Source organism: Hipposideros armiger, unplaced genomic scaffold, assembly GCF_001890085.2.
Source record: "Hipposideros armiger isolate ML-2016 unplaced genomic scaffold, ASM189008v1 scaffold_55, whole genome shotgun sequence".
Taxonomy (NCBI): Eukaryota; Metazoa; Chordata; class Mammalia; order Chiroptera; family Hipposideridae; genus Hipposideros; species Hipposideros armiger.
In genome coordinates, this window is record NW_017731405.1 from 2,765,233 (window position 1) to 2,787,301 (window position 22,069).

Below are 22,069 nucleotides of genomic sequence, written 5' to 3' on the forward strand. Positions count from 1 at the left end.
TTAGGAGTAACTCCTCAGCCCTTTTAACTACAGGTCACACATTATCATCCCCCTTTCACATCCAGACACATGAATTGAGCGCTGTTTCTTTAAGGGGGACGAGCGGAGGTTTCCGAACAGGACAAAATGTCTGCGAGGATCCTGGACGGGATCAGCGACACCACACTCCCAGCCCGCCTCCCGCCACGCTCCGGGGATGATGGAGTGAGTGTGGGCCTCCAGGCTCGCTCAACGCGGCCGGCGTGAGGCCGGGGCTCCCAGAGGCCCCGTTGGGGGGTCGCGGTGAGAGGGAGGGGGATGGCAAAGTAGGCTTGGGGACCAGCCCCGGGCCTCGGGGACCGCAGGTGAGCTAGCGAACCGCAAACGCCGCAGCCCTGTGTTATATACTACAGGCTTGCTTGTGCATGGGGTACGGGTCGCGCCCTTCCTTCGCGGTGATCAGGTTGTCCTCATCGTGAAAGATGCATCTGGCCTCAGATTCTGCTTAAAGGCCGCTGTTTAATTTCTTTCAGCACCTCATTTTTGCTCCTTCTCTATAATCTCCCCTCAAAAAAGTTGTCTGGGAATATCGAAAATCATCTGCTCTCTATTAAAATTGCCTTATTTCGGTCAAGACTTTTAACAATGTGCAAGTGATTGGGTGCCCTCTCTCTCTCTCTGAGACTTTCTTAATGTTTCCCACTTTGGGGAGGAAAAACCGGAATGCAAGCCAGATGCTCACACAAGGATCCCTACCCCACCTCCATGGTGCTCAAACAAAAGAACTTTCTGATCCTTTCAGAGTGCTTTGCTACACAGGAACAATTTGCTGTAATTACTCACACTAACCAAATGCCTGAAGCTTACCAAGCAAACTTGCTTTTCTCTCCATGAAAGAAAAACATGAGTACCTGCCACCATCTCATTTGCCCAGACTGCAAAGATAGAGTGTTTAACAGAAACTTACAGAAATAGGGTAATAAATGGACATAATTAGGATGATTATTTTCTGCGCTTTTCATTAATGTTATTTGCACACCCCTTTTGGCCAAAAATAGCCTGAGGCAATACGTAACAAAAAATATTCAACAATGTGTTAAAAAGGCCAAGAGCCAAAACCAGGTAATTCTCCATTTTAAAATCTTTGTGTAAAGCCCTTCGAAATGCAGCTTAAAAGCCCTCTAATTCATATAAAAATTAGGCTTTTCACAGATAAAATGGATTGACACTTTTATTTTTAGGGACATATGTATTAAATAAAGCAATGTAGGCCGGAAATAAAGGTCCATTTTAGGGCAGAACACTTCATAATTTTCATTTCAAGAAATGCATTAAGAGAGAATACGTCTTAGCCTTTTTGCTAATGGTAGAGGTATCTAAGAGTTTAGCTTATGACATTTAAAGAAGATCTCTGATTCACCAGATAAATAGCTGTGGGTCCACCAAAATTTTTACAGTCCGTGTTTAACCTTTTTCCACATATTTTCACTTGACCCTTTATACCCTGACCCAAGTATCCACATTTTACAGTTTGGAGGCATTTTTACTTGCTTTTTCATTTAAGTCTTCAGCCTGGTGATTTCCAGATTAATTTTCCTAATTGTCTGGATCTGTTTATAAATAGATTAATACATGGCAGTAAACTAATATTGCAACAAAGATAGTCAGGTAACATGAATGAATTGTGTTTTCCTTGATACTTAGATTGTCAAGGCTAATTATTTGTTTTAATTATTATGTTATGCTTTGATTTAAGTTACTGGTGGATGAAGTAAATGAAAATCTTTTTAGTGTTTCCATACAAATCTGTGTAGATTTCATATTAATGTGAATTTCTTACCTAAGATCCAGATTCAGCCTATGCGTAATTGTAGCTCTGGCAGATAAATCCTACTGAAGTGATTAGCCTTAATTATGGAAAGACGAATAGAGCTGTAATTTATTTGTTATTCCCTTTTGAGAACATTGCCGGGTTCTCAGGCCTTTAGCCTGCCTAATATTTTGTATGTGTATAAGCATAAGTATAAAATAAGCAAATTAACTTTTATCAGTGGTTTATAGGATGATTCTCAATGTTATAGTCAGTCACACACTGTGTGTATACTCATATTTACACCAATTAATTACTCATCCAGGTTTTGACCTCTTCCCTTATTCTCTGTATTAGTATTCAGGGAGATCATACTGACGAATATAGGTTTTAATCTGATAGGTTATTAGAAGAATAGAACTTCTTCAGAGAGCTTCAAATAGAACTTCAAATGTACAGGTAATTAAATGTATTACCTTCCACAGGCTTAGACTTCTTATCATCTCTTTTGGATAATGGATACTTAATGAAACTCACAGGAGAGTTGAGAGGCGTGGTACCAGCAAAACTACCTTCTCCCTTTCCATGGAATAACTAAAATCTACTATCTTTCCCCTGAAAATGGACTCAAAATTTTCCACTGTTAAATTAATTTCATGCTAGCAGTGATTTTATTTAGTTTTAAGAAATTTTATTTTAAAATATGAGCTTGGAAGTCTAGCTAATCACTAAAGCATTGGAATTGTATGAGTCAGCACTAGTGGTCATGTGTTTTAATGAATTTTGTACCCGGACGGTGGTGGGGAAGGGAAGGGATGCTGAAGTGGCAGTGTCTGCATGAACCTCTCTTAGGGCCCTCGAAGCCCACCCCTCCCCCAGTGTAGATACCGCGTGATGGAATTCACCCTGTGAACCTTTATCATGGGAATCAGAATTATTGCTAGAAGCATCTCTCACCATCAGACTGAGCTTCCAGATGGCAGGAACTAACTAGTGGTTCTCCTGTTGGCCTCCTGGGCAGTAAGCACGTGCCTGACCCTGAGCTGGTGCACAATGAGCATTTGAATGAAAGAGTGGATAGAGTGAACGGATATAAGCAAAATAATCTCAGTCAATGGCACCTTTCTGGTAGTTTAAAAACTGTCTAAGGAAAAAATTAAGGGAGCTCTTTTTATTTTATGCTTGTTAAACTAACCATCCAATTAATGGGTATGAATTTTCATTGGGTATTCAGTAAGGAAGAAATACATATCACAGGGCTGCAGCTAACCAGACCTCCCTGTCATCTACCTGAGTGATAAGCAACATATTTTACTAAATGTCAATTTAGGAAGTGAAAATAAATTTGGCTGGGGAGGGGAGGTGGATCTGTGATTCTTTTTTATTTGCTTTTTGTACTGAAAATCCCCCAGAGAATTCTTCCAACTTAAACTACCTTACTGTACTGAATAATAGGATGTCAAAGAGAAAAATAACACTGCGTTTTGGCCACTAAGATCTTAATGTGGGCATGTTTGAGCAGTAAATAGTGGTAGCTTCTTTTCGTTCATGCCTTGAATTTATATATTGCACTGGAGAGTCCAACAGTGAGATAATTTGCATTATCTGATTTTGGCCACCAGTTTAGAGGCAGATAATCTTATCATTTCCCTTGACAGATGGGATTTGGAGACTCGGGGGAGCTGGCTCTAAGAAACATAAGAATCGGATTCTTTGCATTTATGCAGTGTCCCCTGAGTGCCTGCCCTGAGCCAGGGAGATGAGTGAGGTGGGCTAGTCTCCCACGCATCCTCCATCGCCTGTGAATATCAAATCACCTTCTGCTTGGGCAGGGCATAGCGAACTGCCCAAAACTGAGCAACCCCACACACTGGGTTTCCTCTAGGGCTAGATGGCAGTGTACTGTGCCACACAGGACTATCCCCTCCAGCCTCCATAGTGAAGGCTGCCTAGCCCTCCCTGCCTGAGCTCACACGCCTGAGGACTGTTTCATAAAATTATTTTTTATTTATGTAGAGGTCCTGCCATATACATACTCTACTAAATGTATACACATGATCATGTGCATGCTTTCTTGGTACCTTCTTTCTTTTCCTTTTGCGTTCACCTCTTTCCACATCCTTTCACATCAGCTGCCACCCCCTAAACCCATAATGTGTTTCCTTGCTTCTTTTGCTTTACATATCCTATACAGATCTGTATATTATTTAATAATAATGAGACCGTACACACTTTTCTGCAACTTGCTTTTCTCTCAAGTTCCTCCAGAAATCCCTCAAGGTTATCTGCCACAGCTCCAATCCATCCATTTTTAATGGCTGCATAATATTCCCTGGTGAGACCATATATCACTTACCCAGCCATTCTTCTACTGATGGGCATTCCCTTGTTTCCAGTTTTTGCCATTCTGAGTAATACTGTACTAAAAACATCCTAATACATAAGACTTTACATATTAGTACTTTTAGTTCTACAGAACAGATTCCCAGGAGTGGAATCTCTGATTATATCTATTTTTAATTAACAGAAAATTGCCACATTGCTTTCCCCAAAGCCTTCACATCTCCACTAGTAATGCATGAGTGTACCCTTTTCTCTGCCTCGCTTCTAGCTTCGGCTGACAGACCTCTTCATTTTTGTTACTATGATGGATCTAAAATGAGGCCTTATTGTTACTTTAATAGCACTTCCCTGAATATAAGTGATGCTGTGCATCTTTTCACAAGAGTCCTGGCCATTTGATTTTGCGCTAAGGTCAGCTGCCTACTCATATTTCTTCCCCATTTGTTACTGGGTTGTTTGTCTCTTTCTTTTAAGTTTGTAAGAGCTCTATATGTATTAGAATTGTGGCCAAAGATTCTAAGGCTTCTCTTCCAAGCCAAGATGGTGGACTGGGAGGCTTCTCTTGCTCTGTACTATCGGGCAGTTGAAATGAGCTCAGGGGTTGTTTATCAAAGGTAGGCAGGCCGTTATGACCTGCAGCCATAGACTGCTGGTCACTGTTTAGATATGGAGTCTGAACAGAAGATTGTGTTGAGCCAGAATGTAGCTGTGTGCGGAGGACTGAGAAGGTGAGGCAGTCCTGTACTGTGCTGCCTTCCACTGGTTAAGACCTCCAAGAGCAAAGGCCTACCAAGGCAGAGGATGTCCCTCTTGCCACCCTTGGAGGGGCAGTGCTGTGCTGGCCGACATTTGTGGTGGTGCTTGTCCTTAGCTCAGATGAGACATTCCACTAAGTCTAAATCAGGGCTTCTCACCTTTGTGTCCATCTTAAGTCTTATAACAGATGGGATTCATGTCTGTGGAATGCCACTGGGCATCCCAGATTTTGAAGAACCCCAGAGACATCTTGCAGGGAGGTAAAGCATGACAGTAATTGGTCACCTTTGGCACTTTTAGGGGCACATCAGTAATGATTACTCTTAGGCTTTGGCACAGGTAAGAGAGTGTGTAGGTTATGTGCAATTTTCAACCCCCAGCTCAAAAAAGTATATCAGAATGCAAAGTGACAGTCTTGATAGTATAGAAAAACTTTAAATGTCTCTTTATATATAAAATATAGAGATTCATTATACTATTCTGTCCACTTTTGTGTATGTCCAGTAATAAAAAATTTAAACAATTTAAAAATTAAAAAAAAAAAGCAGCCCTGGAAAGATATGATTCAAATGTAGAAGGAAATGGAATTATAATTTTTTTTTAAATGGGGAAAAAGAAGTGCAGAAAAAAATTAAGGTAAAGATGGATAACAAAAAACATTTCTAAGACTAAAATCTGGTTCTTTTTACTAACGATTAAAAAAGGTATCCTTGAAGGTGGTCTGTCACTCCCCTCCTCATTCCACCACTTCCCACTTTGGGGACTTTAGAGATTTAATAAATCTCTTAGGGAAATGTAGCCCTTAATTTCTGAAGAGCTTTTATACTAATTGGTCATCATGAGCAACCATATTCAAATCAATGCCTATTGTATCAGAAAATATGTAAAATAGCTATTTCTATTGTTAGAAGAGGCCTGGTACTTTTTTACTGATCTGGTAAATTTGTTATCTTTTTCAAAATGTGAGAGATATATTAAATGTCATGCCTGATCCTGAGTGGACTTGCTTGGTTGGAAAAAGAATAATGAGGTTTAGAAAATGGTAATTCATCTGTAACAAGACTATTAGCAATTGAATTAAAATCTTACACTAAATTCTATTGTTATAGCAACTTATTTTTCTTTTTCTCATCTTTGTCTTCAGTCATTCCTAGCTGCATTTAACAAGAAAGATCCTGGAAGTTTATCATCTCATTGCTGCTGATTCAAACCCTGACAATACGAGCAGGCATTGCCTATCTCCCAGGGTATTCTTTTCCCACTTCAGCCTTGATTTCCCCTATGAAATAAGTTCTCAGATGAGCTCCAAAAGTCTATCATGTGGTCTCTTATTATTTTTAAACTTTCAAAGCAAAGTTGTCTAGAATCACACATTTGATTCTTTGTGAAGTTATTTTCTAAACAATAACTTCACCTTTTCTATCCCCTCTTGTTTGATAGATTATTGCAGTGGCAAATTGTTCTCCTAGTAGGAAATATTTTGCAATGACAGTCACTGCGTTGTGTTTGGATACCTTTAATCCAGATATTTTGTTGGACAAAGCAAGAAGCTATTGTTTTTCTTTACTTTTCTTCCTTAATTAAAAGTATTGACCAAGCTATATTTCTTGCAAATATATAGAAGGGTACATTTAGGTGGGATGAGCATTATAGAAAACTAATTTTGTTTTAGGATTCAAGCACCTATGAGAAGGTCTGAAAAAAAGAACACCAGAAGGACACGGTGTTAACCAGTATTTCTAGTATCTGCCTTTAGGGCTTTTTAATTGAATTTCTTTTACTCAGCTACCTGTCCTCTGAATTTACTCCTAGCACTGCTGATGGTCTTCAGAACTCAGGGATCATGCTACAGCGTTTCTACCTGAGAATTTGGGTTGGCTGGAAATGCTGAGGCCCTCAGGATATGGCCCACCATCTAATTTAAAGGTAAAAGTTTAGAAAGCTGCTTTGTATATTGCTACTTCCAAAATGTACAAATTTTAAAAACATTTTAATGGCCTCTAGTACTGTCAATTTTCTCATAAGCACCCTGTTTTTGGGGGTTGGTTTTTTTTAAGATTTTATTGGGGAATTGGGGGAGGGGAACAGCACTGGGGAATCGGGGGAAGGGGAACAGACAAGTGGCTGTCTTTTTGTTCTTTAGTCTAGTTGTGGAGGATGTGGCTTCACTAACCCAAGTTGGCACCATCATTGCGTTCTTCCAGGGTGAGGCAGATCAGTCGCCGGCTTCTGGACCGCCACTCACTGCGGCTGCTGGCCGCTCGCTCATGCTGGCTGCTGGCCGCTCACGCTGGGTGCAGCCTACGCCATCTCTGGCAACTCATGGCAGCCCAGCTCCAGGTTGAGCCGTTGTTCAGCATCTTAGCTGTAGAGGGCAGTGTCACTGGCCCTCATATGTGGGATCTGAACTGGAGTCCTCTGACATCCCAAGCCAGTTCTTAACCAACACGCCACTCGGCCGGCCCATAAACACCCTGTTTTTAAATTGCAAAACAAAGATACTTTTAGCTTGAAAAAAGTACCCTCTTGAAACTATTTTAAAAGGTTTTCACTACTGGCATTTTTGCTCCTAAAGTTAAAGAAACAAATTTTTCATTCCTAAAGCTTTATTTTTTGCTCATCTCTAAAGTTTACTCTGCAACACTGAGAGAAGAATACAAAAGGGACTAGCTGAACAGAAGTCTGCTCTCTAAGGATATAAAGAAAAAGCCACGGCAAGATGGGTAGGAGAGGCAGAAAAACGGAACAGCCAGGTCCCACACCTACAGTGTGACAAAGAATCTTGAAGAGGGCTGGCCGAGTGGTGCGTTGGTTAGGAGCTGGCTTGGGATGCCAGAGGACCCCGGTTCAGATCCACATATGAGGGCCAGTGACATTGCCCTCTACAGCTAAGATGCTGAACAACAGCTCAACCTGGAGCTGGGCTGCAGCCCCTGCTGCAGTGGGTTGCCATGGGCTACCGTGTGTAGCCAGCAGCCAGCGTGAGCGGCCAGCAGCCAGTGTGAGCGGCCGTCCAGAAGCCGGCGACTGATCTGCCTCACCCAGGAAGAGCACAATGATGGTGCCAACTTGGGCCAGTGAAGCAGCGTCCTCCACAACTAGACTGAAGAACAAAAGGACAGCAACTTGTCTGTTCCCCTTCCCCCAATTCCCCAGTGCTGTTCCCATCCCCTAATTCCCCAATAAAAATCTTAAAAAAAAAATAATCTTGAAGAATATCTCAGCTGCGGAGATCCCTCATGAGGAGCAAGGCGTCCCAGCCCCACACTGGGCTCCCCAGCCTGGGGCACTAGTGCCAGAAAGAGGAGTCCGCATAATATCTGGCTGTGAAAACCAGCAGGGATGGCATCTCAGTGGGAAGGAGGGCTGCTATAGACCCAGGTGTCCTCTTAAAAGGCACATGCACAGATTCACTCACTCTGGGCTCCAGTGCAGGTGCAGCAGCTCAGAGAGCACCAGGGACATATAGGGAGAAACTAAATGATTAGCTTCAGAACAAGGGTTGGAGAGACAGGTTGGGGCAGCTCTCTCTAGAATCGAAGTGCTGGCAGATGCCATTGTTCCTTTGTTGAGCACTCTTCCCACCCAGACTGCACATGCAGGTGGGAACCAAATCGGACCTCTCCATTAACCTGGCTAACACTGCTTGCCCTGCCCTGATGATTCCCTGAGACACTGCCACACCTAACTCACGCACCTGGCCCGAGCTACTTCCAGTGGCTTTTCCATGCGAGCGGCCTGCCTCAGCTCATGCTGCTCACTTTCCTAAAATATCGCAAAGATCTACAAACCCCAAACAAGCAGCAGCTGGCCTCAGCATGCCCTGTATCTCTTGCTAAGCAGCCCCAATCCCAGCACAAACAGCAACCAGTCTCATATTGTATTGTAACTCCCATCAGATGGCCCCAAGCCTGACACAAGCTGCAACCAATGTTGACTTGGAATGTAGCTTCAACTAAGTGGCCACAGCCTGCCACAAGTAGCAGCTAGCCTAAGCTCACATTGTATTGCCCACCAAAGGGTCCCAAACCCCGGCACTAGCGGCAGCTGGCCTCAGTTCACAGCACAGCCTCTCCCAAGTGCTTCCAAGCCCAGCACAAGTGGCAACCAACCACAGACCACTTTGTAGCTCCCACCTGGCAGCCCCAAACCTGGCACAAACAGCAGCAGATCTTGGCCTGCACCAAAGCTCCTCCCAAGAGGCTCCAGAACCAACAAACTCCATGGCCAGCTGCACACCACACCAGAGCACCACCCAATCACCTCCACAACCCACACACCCAAAGGGTGGACTCGGCTGGCACCAGAAACCCACTAAAGAAACCCCCTCTCCATGGGGTCAGCCCCCACTCAAGAGCTCATCCACTGTAGTTACAGCCAGCCCTCACAGCCAGTCAGCCTGAAGTTCAATCCCACCCACTGACGTGCCAGCAGCAAACAAGGCTCAAATGCAACAGGAAAGAACATACAACCCATGCAAGAAACACCCCTAGAGCACTGGCTCAGGTGGCCAGGGAGACTGGTACCCACAAGACACCTTCTACATAAGGCCACTCTGGGAGACACAGTTGATCTACCTAATACATAGAAACAAACACAGGGAGTCAGCCAAAGTGAGGAGACAAAGAAACATGTCCCAAATGAAAGCACAGGACAAAACTCCAGAAAAAGAACTAAACAAAATAGAGACAAGTAATCTACCATATACAGAGTTCAAAACACTAGTTATAAGGATACTTGATGAAGTTAGGGAACAGGTAGATGAACTCAGTGAGAACTTCAACAAAGAGATAAAACCATAAAAAGAACCAGTCAGAAATGAAGAATATATTAAAGGGAATCAACAGCAGATTAGATAAAGCAGAGGATCGAATCAGCAGTCTGGAAAACAATGTAGTAGAAAACACCCAATCAAAACAACAAAAAGAAAAAAGAATTTTTAAAAATGAGGATAGTTTAAGGGGCCTCTGAGACAACATCAAGTGTACTAACATTCACATCATATGGGTACCAGAAAAGCGATAACAAGGGATTGAAAACCTATTTGAAGAAATAATGACTGAAAACATCCCTAACCTGGTAAAGGAAATAGACATACAAGTCCAGAAAGTGAAGAGTCCCAAACAAGATGAACCCAAAGAGGCCCACTCCAAGATAATAATTATAATTAAATTAAAACATCATAATTAAAATGCCAAAGGTTAAACACAAAGAGAATCTTAAAAGTAGCAAGAGATAAGCAGTTAGTTACATACAAGGAAGCACCCATAAGACTATCAGCTGATTTCTCAACAGAAACTTTGCAGACCAGGGGGGTTGACACCAAATATTCAAACTAATGAAAAGAAACGACCTACAACCAAGACTACTCTACACAACAGGGCTATCCTTTAGAATTGAAGGAGAGATAAAGAGTTTCCCAGACAAGAAAAAGATAGAGTTCATCACCCCTAACCTAGCATTACAAGAACTGTTAAAAGAACTTTTTTAAGCAAAAAAGGGAAGATTGAAAGTACGAATAAGAAAATGTAGGAAAGAAAAAAATATTTTCACTGACAAAGACATACACTTAGTAAAAGCAGTGGATCAACCAACTAGTACAAAAGTTAAAAGGCAAAAGTAGGAAGATCACGTGTGTTCACAACAGTAAATTAAGGGATATACACAAAAACACAAAAAAGAAGTAAAAAATAATGACAAAAACAAATGTGAAGAGAATGAATAAAAATTATAGTGATGTTAGAATGTGTTCGAACTTAAGCTACCATCATCTTAAAATAGACTGCTATAAACATAGCTTGGAATCTATGATAAGCACATGGTAACTGCAAAACAAAAATCTACAAGAAATAAAGAGAAAGGAATCCAAACATAACACTATAGAAACTAATCAACATACATGAGAAGAGAGGAAGAGAATAAGAGAGGAACAGAGAAGAACAACAAAAACACTCAGAAACAATAAAGGGGCAATAACTATCAATAATTACTTTAAATGTAAATTGCAATGATCCAATCAAAAGGCACAGGTGGCTGAATGGGTGAAAAAACAAGACCTGTACTTATGTTGCCTATAAGAGACCCACTTCAGATTGAAAGACACACACAGAATGAAAACAAAGGAATGGAAAAAGATATTGCATGCAAATGTACATGAAAATAAAAGCTGAGGTAACAATACTTATGTCAGACAAAATACACTTTAAAACATGAGCTATAACAAGAAACAAAGGTCATTTCATAATGATAAAGGAGTCAATCCAACAAGAGGAGATAACATAAATATCTATGCACCCAATGTAGGAGCACCTAAATATATAAGGCAAATACTGATGTACATAAAGGGTGAGATCAACAGGAATACAGTAATAGTAGGGGACTTCAACACCCCATTGACATCAATGGATAGTTAATCAGACAAAATCAACAAGGAAACAGTGGCTTTCAGTGACACATTAGACCAGATAGACTAATTGATATTTTTAGGACATTTCACCCCAAAGCAGCAGAACATACATTCTTTTCAAGTGCACATGAAACGTTTTTCCAGGATAGACCACATGTTATGCCACAAAATAAGTCTCAATAAATTTAAGAAGATTGAAATCCTGCCAAGCTTCTTCTCTGATCACAATGGTATGAAACTAGAAATCAATTAAAAAAGAAAACTGAAAAACACAAACACATAGAGGCTAAATAACATGCTACTAAACAATGAATGGATTAACAAGATCAAAAAAGAAATCAAAAGATACCTTGAGACACATGCAAATGAAAAACAATGACCCAAGATCTATGGACACAACCAAAGCAGTTCTAAAAGGGAAATTTATAGCAATAAAGGCCTCAAGAAACAAGAAAAATGTCAAACAATCTAACGTTACACCTAAAGGAACTAGAAAAATAAGAACAAAGCCCAAAGTAAGTAGAAGAAAAGAAATAAAGATCAGAGTGGTAAAAAATGAAAGAGAGTCTAAGAAAAACAATAGAAAAGATCAGTGAACCCAAGAGCTGGTTCTTTGAAAAGATAAACAAAATTGATAAGCCTTTCACTGGACTCATCAAGAAAAAAAGGAGAGGGCCCAAATAAATAAAATCAGAAAGGAAAGAGAAGTAACAACTGACACCATAGAAATACAAAGAATTATGAGGAAATAGTACAAACAATTATATGCCAACAAATTGGACAACCTGGAAGAAATGGATAAATTCCTAGAAACATAATCTTCCATGGCTGAATCAGGAAGAAACAAAAATGCTGAACAGACTGATAACTACTAATGAAACTGAATCAGTGATCAAAAAAACTCCCAATACACAAAACCCCTTGACCAGATAGCTTCACAGGTGAATTTACCAAATATTCAAAGAAGAATTAATACCTAGCCTCAAACTATTCCAAAAAATTGAAGCGGAGGAAGGGCTCCTAAAATCATTTTATGAGACCAGCATTACCCTGATACCAAAACCATACAAAGACACTATAAAAAAAAGAAAATTATAGGCCAATATCCTTGATGCACATACATGTAGAAATCCTCAAAATATTAGCAAACTGAATTCAGCAATACATTAAAAAGATCATACACTATGGTCAAGTGGAATTTATTCCTGGGATGCAAGGTTGGTTCAATGTCTGCACATTAATTAACATGATATACCACATAAACAAAATGAAGGATAAAAATCATATTATTATATCAATAGATGCAGAAAAAGCATTTGACAAAATCCAATATCCATTTATGATAAAACTGTCAGCAAAATGGGAATATACCTCAACATAATAATGGCCATATATGACAAATTCACAGCTAACATCATATTTAATGGTGAAAAGCTGACAGCTTTTTTCTTAAGACCAGGAACAAGACAGGAATGTCCACTTTCACCACTTTTATTCAACATAGTATTGGAGTTCCTAGGCACAGCAATCAGACAAGAAAAATAAAAGGCATTCGAGTTGGAAGTAAAACTGTTATTATTTGCAGATGATGTAATACTATATAGAGAGAGCCCTAAATATTCCACCAAAAAACTATTAGAACTAATAAATGAATTCAGTAAAGTAGCAGGATACAAAATTAATATTCTGAAATTGGTTGCATTTTTATACATCAATAATGAATGAACTGTCAGAAAGAGAAATTAAGGAAACAGTCCCATTTACAACTGCATCAGAAAGAATAAAATACCTAAGAATAAATTTAAACAAGAAGGTAAAATATCAGTACTCAAAAAACTATAAGACATTGAAGAAGATACAAATAAATGGAAGGATATACAGTGCTCATGGGTAGGAAGCATTAACACTGTTAAAATGTCCATACTACCCACAGCAATCTTCAGAATCAATGTAACCCTATCAAAATACTAATAGCATTTCCCACAGAACTAGAACAAGTAATCCTAAAATTTACATGGAATCACAAAAGATCCTCAATAGCCAAAGCAATCTTGACAAAGAAAAGCAAAGTTGGAGGCATCATGCTATTAGATATCAAACTACACCATAAGTCTATAATAATCAAAACAGCATGGTACCAGCATAAAAACAGACACATAGATCAATGTAACAGAATAGAGAGCCCAGAAATAAACTCATGCCTACGTGATGCAAATTAAAACTACAATGAGTTATCACCTCACACCTGTCAGAACGTTCAGCTTTCATCAATAAATTAACAAACACCAAGTGCTGGCGAGGATGTGGAGCAAAGGGAACCGAACCCTTGTGAACTGCTGGTTTTACCTGGAACCACAAAAGGGTTTGTAAATTGATGCAGCCACTATGAAAAACAGTATGGAGCTTCCTCAAAAAAGTAAAAATAGAACTACTGTATGACCCAGCAATTCCACTTCTGGGTATTTACCCAAAGAAATCCAAAACACTAACTTGAAAATATATATGCACCCCTCTGTTCACTGCAGCATTATTTACAACAGCCAAGATATGGAAGCAACCTAAGCGTCCATCAACGGATGAATGTATAATGAAGAGATGGCACATAGTAGTATATACAATAAAATATTACTCTGCCATGAAAAATAATGAAATGTTGGTATCTGTGACAACATGGGTGGACCTAGAGTGTTATGCTAAGTGAAATGAGTCAGAGAAAGACAGATACCATACGATTTCACTTATATGTGGAATCTGAAAAACAAAATAAAGGAACAAAACAGAACCACTCGTAGATACAGAGAACAAACTGATGGTTGCCAAATGGGAGGGGGTTTGGGGGGAATGGGTGAAAAATATGAAGGGATTAAGAAGTACAAATTAGTAGTAACAAAATAGTCACGGTGATGTAAAGTACAGCATAGGGAATATAGTCAATAATATTATAATAACTATGTATGGTGTCAGGTCGGTACTAGATTTATCAGGGTGATCACTTCCAAAGTTATATAAATGTCTAATCACTATATTGTACACCTGAAGCTAATAGAATATTGTATGTCAACTGTAATGGAAAAATAAAAAAAAACTTTAAAAATTAATATATACATATAGCACTTACATAGGTAGCTAGTTCTTTCCACTTAAGAAGCTTGGCTTCCCATTTTTAATATAAGTACCTGTTAGCTGGGTACCCATTTGATTTCTAAGAGAATTCTTAGTTAAGAAAAGGAGGCTAAACATTTTTAACATTTTTTTCCCTTAGGAATCAACAGTTAACAATACTGAAAAAGAAACCCATGTATCTACCAGACTAACCATAGGATTTTTATTGTAATAAAAGGGAGGCATGGTTTCTTCACAGGCTAACTATAGTCATAGGATTTGTGTGTGTGTGAGTGTGTGTGTGTGTATCTGTGTATATAAAATTTTGTTGTTCTTACCTCTTTTCCCTTCCGTATGCAGACGCCGCAGAGAGGATGAGGAGCGATGAGCTGGCAGTGACCATGGAAGAGACCCGTGGGCCTGACGATGCTGAAGCGCAGGGCGGCCCGTGTCCGGGCCTGGCGCCAGCGCCTCCCGGCCGCCTGGGGGCGCCATACTCCGAAGCCTGGGGGTATTTTCACCTGGCCCCCGCACGCCCGGGACAGGCGTCGGGCCACTGGGCCACCTGCCGGCTGTGCGGCGAGCAGGTGAGCCGCGGCCCGGGCTTCCACGCTTGCACCCCGGCGCTGTGGAGGCACCTGAAGAGCGTGCACCGGCGGGAGCTGGAGAAGAGCGCCGCCGGCCGCTCGCCGCCGCCCGCCCCCGGCCCCGCTGTGGCCGCATCGGCGGCCGCCGAGGGCGACTGGGCGCGCCTGCTGGAGCAGATGGGCGCGCTGGCCGTACGTGGAAGCCTGCGCGAGCGCGAGCTGGCGCGGCGCGAGGCGGCGGTGGAGCAGGGCGAGCGCGCCCTGGAGCGGAGGCGCAGGGCCCTGCAGGAGGAGGAGCGCGCGGCGGCCCTGGTGCGGCGGGAGCTGCAGGCCGAGAGGGAGGCGCTGCAGGCGCGGCTGCGGGAAGTGACCCGACGTGAAGACGCCTTGGCCTTGGCCGCTGTCCCGCTGCAGACTGCGCTCAAAGAGGAGCCCGAGGGGGAGAGGGACGGCTACATCATCACGAAAGTCTTGCTGTAGGTTTTGGCCGCTCCCACAACCCCTTGCCAGCGCTACTTCAGGTGTGGCCCGTGTACCAGCGGCTTCAGCCTCACCTGGAAGCTGAATCCCAAGCACTGCCTCTTGCTAAATTGGAAGCGTCCATATGGGGCCTTGAAAAAAACACTTCGGAAGCCGGAACACAACCAAAAATCACTCCCACTCTGCAGTCACCTGGGGTGCCTGGGGCGCAAGCTCCAGCGGCCTGCTCTGCTGTTGGCGGTTAGTGGGCATCTGTGCAGGGGGCGGTTTTCCTCTGATTGCCTTTGGCAATGAGCACTCCAGCAGCCCCTTGAACCTAGATGACTCGGAGCCATGTACCTAGTGACTCTGAAAGGGCAGAAACTTCCTTACACACCAAAGATTACCACACCATGTGCCTGAACACCAGCCATGGCAACCCTGGGTAGAGGGCCCATGGAAACGAGGATAAAGCCTTTTACCCAAAAAAGAGTTTTACTCATTTCCTAATGAGTAAATCTTCAATGAGCCGTCTTTGCCCAGCACCAAGTTCTGAAAAGCGGGCCACTTAGTTTCCACGACTGCTTTTTACCCTCATCATCTCTAGTGCCTCAGCAGGACAAACAGGAGAACCCGTTTACTCCCCTCCCAGCTTGCACCACAATCTGGCCTCAGCCGTCTTCCTTCCAGTTTCAGACCCAGTGGAAGCTGTGGTCAGTCTCCGCACTTAATGCCTCACAGTTGCCTCCTATTAGCAAAACATGACCTCGTCCTTCATTGCTAGGAAGGGCTCTTCCTTCCCTTCCTGTCTCTACAGTTTTCACTTCTGGGTCAAAGCAGGCACCCCCCTATCAGAGACAACCTCCTTCTCCTCCTGTGTTCATCCATTCCTTGCCCACCTCCACTGGGTCTTTGCTTGAGTACTTCCTTTCCTCTGTCTTATTCCCTCCCTTTCCCCAGACTTCCTCTTCCTTAGAAATGCCCGGCCTCCCAGTATCCCCAGCCTGGAAGCTCTCAAGCGAACCACCATCCAAGGAGGATCAGGTAGTCCTTGCTGCCTATACTTCCTCCCCATTCTTGACTCCTTCACTCCATGCTCAGTTTTCCATGCTACACTGGATTCTTAAGAAGCCTCTACAATCTTCCAGTGGCCAAATATGACGGTTTATTTTCAGCCTTCATTTTGCTTAATCTCTCGTTTGTTGAAATTTCTCCTTTGGTAGATGGAACTTGGCTTTCCTCCAGAGAATGCCTTTTCCTATGTACACTGGTTCCCAAATGATTATTCTTCAGGCCTATTTTTTTCTTATTTTTTATATATTGAAAAATTTCAAGCAACCAGAAAAAGTTGAAAGGCTAGTAAATGAATCCCCATATATACCCTCCACCTACATTGAACAATTAACATTTTTTTCATATTTACGTTTTCTTCCCACCACTCCATCCATAGGGATGACATTTCATCCCTAAGTGTTTCAGCATGCATCTCCTAAGAATATTTCATTGTTTTACATGATTACAATGCAATTATACCTAAGAATATAAACAATTTCCTAATACCCTCTAATGTAGAGTTCTTAATCAAAATTCCTCAGTTGTCCCAAGAATCTTTTTATCTTTAAAAACAGGGTCCAATCAAAGTTATATTACTTTTTACTATAATCCTTTAGAACAGCCCCCCTCACTATTTTTTTCCCATGACACTTGTTGAAGAGTCCCAGCCATCTGTCTTATGATGTCCTCTATCTGTATTTGTCTGATTGTTTCCTTAGGCCAATTTCTGCACTTATCTACCTGTACAGCTGCAATCACCTCTGTGCCAGCGACTCCTGAATACTTCCAGCCTTGAGTGTTCTCCCCTCCACCCCCAATGTCTGTCCTTCATGTCCAATCTTCTGATGAGTTTCTACCTCATCCTGTCACTACTGATGGGACAAATCTTCAACTCTACATCACCACCCCTAATCTTTACTGGACTCTTAAAATGTATCAGATACATATACACTTTACATGTATTATCTCACTTTCTAATAGTAGCTCCATGGGGAGGCATTACTATGCACATTTTACAGCTAAGGAAACTGACAGGAGTTAAGTAGCTTGTACAAGATCACAGCTGGTAAATATTGAGTTGAGATACAAATCCAGTCTCTACCTCCAGGTGCCAGGCTCGTAGCTGCTGTACTGTCTCCCTTGTTAGTCACCTGGCTGACACCTGTTTCCTTCCTAACTCCAATTTCAGGTAGAACCTTCAATGATATTAACACACTAAGCATTCACCATGTGCCAAGGCCATGGTAAATGCTTTACAAGAATAACTGCCTACCACACAACAACCTCATAATGTTAAGTGCTCTTATACTCATGTTGTAGAGGAAGAGACAGGCTCAGGGGAGCTAAATGTCTTCAGGGTCACACAACTACTAAGAGGCAAAGTGGGACTTGAACTCCAGTGTCACTAAATCCTAGGCCCCTCATCTACTGAGTCTATTTCTACAAAATATCACACCTGTCTTCCTACAGATGCCACCTGTCAAGCGCAGGCCCCATCTTATCCTTCATCTAGGGTTCATCTTCCCATCTTTGTTTGCCCCCACTGTCCCCTACCTGACACTCAGCCAAAAGAAATTGTCCTGTGCCAAGGTTGAGTGTATCACTTTTCCTGCTCAAAAGTCCCCCATCTACAAGCTTTTACTTTGTGGCCTAACATCCAAGTCCCCCCGCCCTGGGGCTGGTCTTAGTTGTCCCTCCCTATATATGCTGTATTCTCCAGCCAGTTTAGACTCCTTGTTCTTCCTGACATGCCCTGGGCTTGGCTGGCGCCTCTATGCCTCCCATCCACTTAAAAATTCCCTTCAATCTCTGAGTATGAAAAATCCACTCATTTTTCTAAGACCATGCCCAAATTTGACTCCCTGCATGAAGCTTTCCTTGGTTCCTCCTCGTTTATAGACATGATCACTTACTTCTCTGGACTCACAGCGTTTTGTATCTGACAACTTAGAACAGGCCATCTAGCATATGGCTATGTGAGTTCTTGTCTCATCTCTCTTGCCAAACCTTAAGGCCTTGGGGTTAGGGATGGAGTTCACTCATCCTTCTACTCCTGCAATGCCTTGCATATAACTGCTTAATAAATATTTGAGGCACCAAACACACTCAATGTGTTTAAGATTTTTACAAGTTAGTTGTCTCATAATCATTAATATAACTATTCATTTATCTTTAATCCTGAGTAGAATTCATAACAGAAAAAATAGCCTGTAAGGAAATTGCAGTAATAATTTTTCAAGCTGTTTAGTCAATAAAGATTTAATAAGTATCAGTTATTGGACTGTTTGGATTGAATCCAATCAACTACTCTAGCATGTCATTATCAGGAATGTTTTTCTTAAAAGTATGTTTTTCATTACACAAGTAACACAAATGCAATGCCCCAATCTGAAGAACAGCAGGTAAAAATAACCCCCCACAGTCCCAACACCTTGGTGACTAGTAATATTTTAATGAATTTTATTTGTCTCTTTTGCAATTTTAACATTAATAATGTTATCTCTCAAATACTGACATTTAACTTCATGTGGATTTATAAGTTGGGCTATAAGATCTGAATTTGCACATTTTAGAAGAAAGAAACTTTTACAAATGTTACTCTTCTATTTCACCAATTGTTAGAACCATTAAAATAAGCAATGATTTCCTTTTAGAATCTTAACCGCCCCCTCAAGAAAGATGGCTGTTGGGAGCCCAAATAATCTGTTCAGGGCCAGGGAGAACAGTTAGCTTGACTGATGTGTGAGTGCTGGTTTGGGGAGTTAAGGGAAGACGTTACTTTCTGTTTTATACAGTATTGCATTGTTGTAACTTTTTATACCAAACATGAATTACTTTTATAATAAAAAATTACTTTTTGCAAACGAAGAAACTTCACCATCAGCATTCAGCTTCCTTAGTTAATTCAAAATAAGCAAAACCTCAAACACAGGGGCTGACATAATCCCCACTTCCAGAAAAGCCTTGAAATAAATGTAGCCCTTGTCGAGTCCTGCTCCATCATTTGACAGGAGAAAAATGAGTCCCAGAGTGACTTGTCCACTATTGGGAGATAGCGGCTTTGATGACTCACATGACGCCAGCCTCCTCAACAGATATCCCACCTCCTTGGCCTTCAGTGCTCTGCTAGCTCTCTTGGTGAAGCACAAGGGCTATCAGGACCAACCAGCAGAGCTGGGATCTCCATTTGTGCTAAGTGGTGGGGATTTGAGAGTGCACAGGTGGATTCCCAGGATTGCTTCATCCTCTCTGGCTGTGGCACAGCCTGTTCACCGAGTTGTCACTACTGATGGCTGACAGTGACACACCTCACCTATATCACTAGGGCTTCCTGGATTTATGTACCTGGATTTGCTAATAACAGCAGCACCCAGGTGCTGCATCTGAGAGCAACACGTGCACTGCAGTAGCAATGTGGAAGCTGGAATTGGGATGCAGTCTGCCCTGAATCCAACTCCTGAACTGCCATGATGTAAAGTGATCAGTCACTTCTTTAAGTTGAAATTTGGCAGGGAGAAGGGTGTGTGCATAAAGCAGGGTAATGACCAAGCTTGAAACAGCTAAGGCCCTTTAGGCACCTAAGTTATCATCTCTGGTGGCTGAAGAAGAGAAGGGTTTGGCTTGGTTTGGGCTGGGTTTCTAAGGTTCCAAGTCTTCAGTGTTTCCAAAGGGATTCAGAAAAACTGGGCTTTTGTTTTGTTTTGCTGCCATGGACTTATCAAGGAATTCTATTTCTAAAGGTTTGAACTTACTACCTTTCTACAACCTGAATCTGTTCCTTTGTTGGGAAAATGGATGAGGGCTCATTAAGGGCCGCTTTGACTCTATTATGTTGTTACTACCTGAAATACAGCAAAACATATATCCACCTTTGAGTGAATCAGTTGCTCTGTTTAATTGTATTTTCTTGTTAACTACAGATTTTGAAAACGTTGAAAATCACCTATGTATGCTTATTATGAAAAATAATAGTAGTATATCAAGTTTCTTCTTCCACAGTACTGAGCTCTTAGATTCACTACCAGCGTGCTCCCCTGTACTATACTCTTTTTGTACTCATAACACCCTGTAGGCAGGGCAGGTATAAACGTCCATGTTTTATAAATGAGGCCCCCACACTTCAACAAGGTGAAATGACCTGCTGAGGACCACACAGCTAGTAAGTAGCAGATTGGAGCCTGGAGCTCAGTCCATGGATCCTGGTCATATCTGGGGTCAAACAGTTGTGCTTCCTTCCAGGTCTATCTTCTGGCCCACATCTTCACCTGAACTTCTGTGTCCTGGCCTGAATGCTCCCTGACACTTGGGTTGAAGTTGGCTGCTTCCCACCCACAAGCTCTGGTGCTGAGGGTAAGCCAGCCAGCTTTCCAAGTGGAAGCAATGTTGGCTTCTGTATTAGCTCCAGACTGCTGCTGTAACAAATTACCACAAATTTTGTGGCTTAAAACAACACAAATTTATTATCTTACAGTTCTGCAGGTCAGGAAATGGATCTCAAACTGTTGGCAGGGCTGCGTTCCTTTCTTGAGGCTCTATGAGTGAATCTGTTTTTTTGCCTTTTCCAGCTTCTAGAAGTTGCCCACATTTTTTAGCTGTGGCCTCTTCCATCTTCAAGGCTAGAAAAAGGCCATTCTTCTTCATATTATGTCACTCTGCCTCCCTCTTCCACATATAAAGGGCAATCTCCTTAATCTTAAGGTCAGTTGGTTAGCAACCTAATTCTATCTGCAAACTTAATTCTCCCCTGCCAGGTAACATATTGAAAGGTTCCAGACATTAGGACATAAACATCTTGGGGGGGGGGGCATTATACTGTCTGGCCCAGGTCTGGGGTTGTGAGAGAAAGGCACTTGCTTGTGAGCCCCTCCTCCCCAGAAATCAATACTTCAGTGGGGTTCCTAATATTTCGCCTCTTATATCTTAGTATCTCTGCCCAGTACAGGGCCCACTCAGACTTTTCTGAGGCAATTACCTGGAAAGTGGGTGTGAAGGATGCCTCTAGGGGGAAATGAAAGGCCTGCATAGTTCTGAGAACATTTGTAAATTTGTGCACTAACAAGGATCCCACTGACTAGGAAGGCTGGGTGATATCTGAAGAGCTGATCAAGCTTTTGGAGTCAGATGTGAATTAAAATCTAAGCTTCCAACCACATGTTAAGTGTCACCTTGGCAACCACCTTCAGGTCTCTGAAACCCAGTTTCCTGCCTCATCAGTAAAATAAGAGTAATACATACCTTACAGGGTTGTTACGAGAATTAAGTCTAATATTATTCAGGCAAATTCTGACATCTAGTTTAAACTCAGTAACGACTTCTATGTCTCTTATCTGGATGATTAGTGGACATCTGGTCCTGTTCAAAAGGTACACGGAAACACTTGGCCCACATCAAAAGGTCATTGCAATTTAGCCCTATCAAAAATGTCCCTGAGTATATTTGGTCCATGCCAAATGGTCCTTGATTTTTGGTCCTGTCAAAATGTCCCAGCTTAGAAAACATCCCACGGTTCAAATAGCCCATAATGTTTATTTACACAGGGTTAATATATTTAAAAACTACCATGTTTTATTGGCC

The 22,069-nt window shown here is 41.9% G+C and overlaps 1 protein-coding gene across 2 annotated transcripts; it reads left to right on the forward strand.

Annotated features, from left to right (window-relative positions):
• The first annotated feature begins 89 nt into the window (after positions 1-89).
• Positions 90-20,363, forward strand: ZBED3 (zinc finger BED-type containing 3). 2 transcript variants are annotated; one of them, XM_019641033.1, is made up of 3 exons: positions 90-204; positions 6,701-6,814; positions 14,757-20,363. In XM_019641033.1, the coding sequence occupies exon 3, from the start codon at positions 14,771-14,773 to the stop codon at positions 15,461-15,463; it is 693 nt and encodes a 230-aa protein (XP_019496578.1). In that variant the 5' UTR covers positions 90-204; positions 6,701-6,814; positions 14,757-14,770; the 3' UTR covers positions 15,464-20,363. The 2 variants fall into 2 exon arrangements, with proteins under 2 accessions (XP_019496578.1, XP_019496579.1); XM_019641034.1 differs by lacking the exon at positions 90-204 and adding an exon at positions 229-344.
• The last annotated feature ends 1,706 nt before the right edge of the window (positions 20,364-22,069 follow it).

Coding starts and splice junctions, on each gene's coding strand:
- ZBED3 (XM_019641033.1), top strand. CDS start 14,771: ATGAGGAGCGATGAGCTGGCAGTGACCATGGAAGAGACCCGTGGGCCT.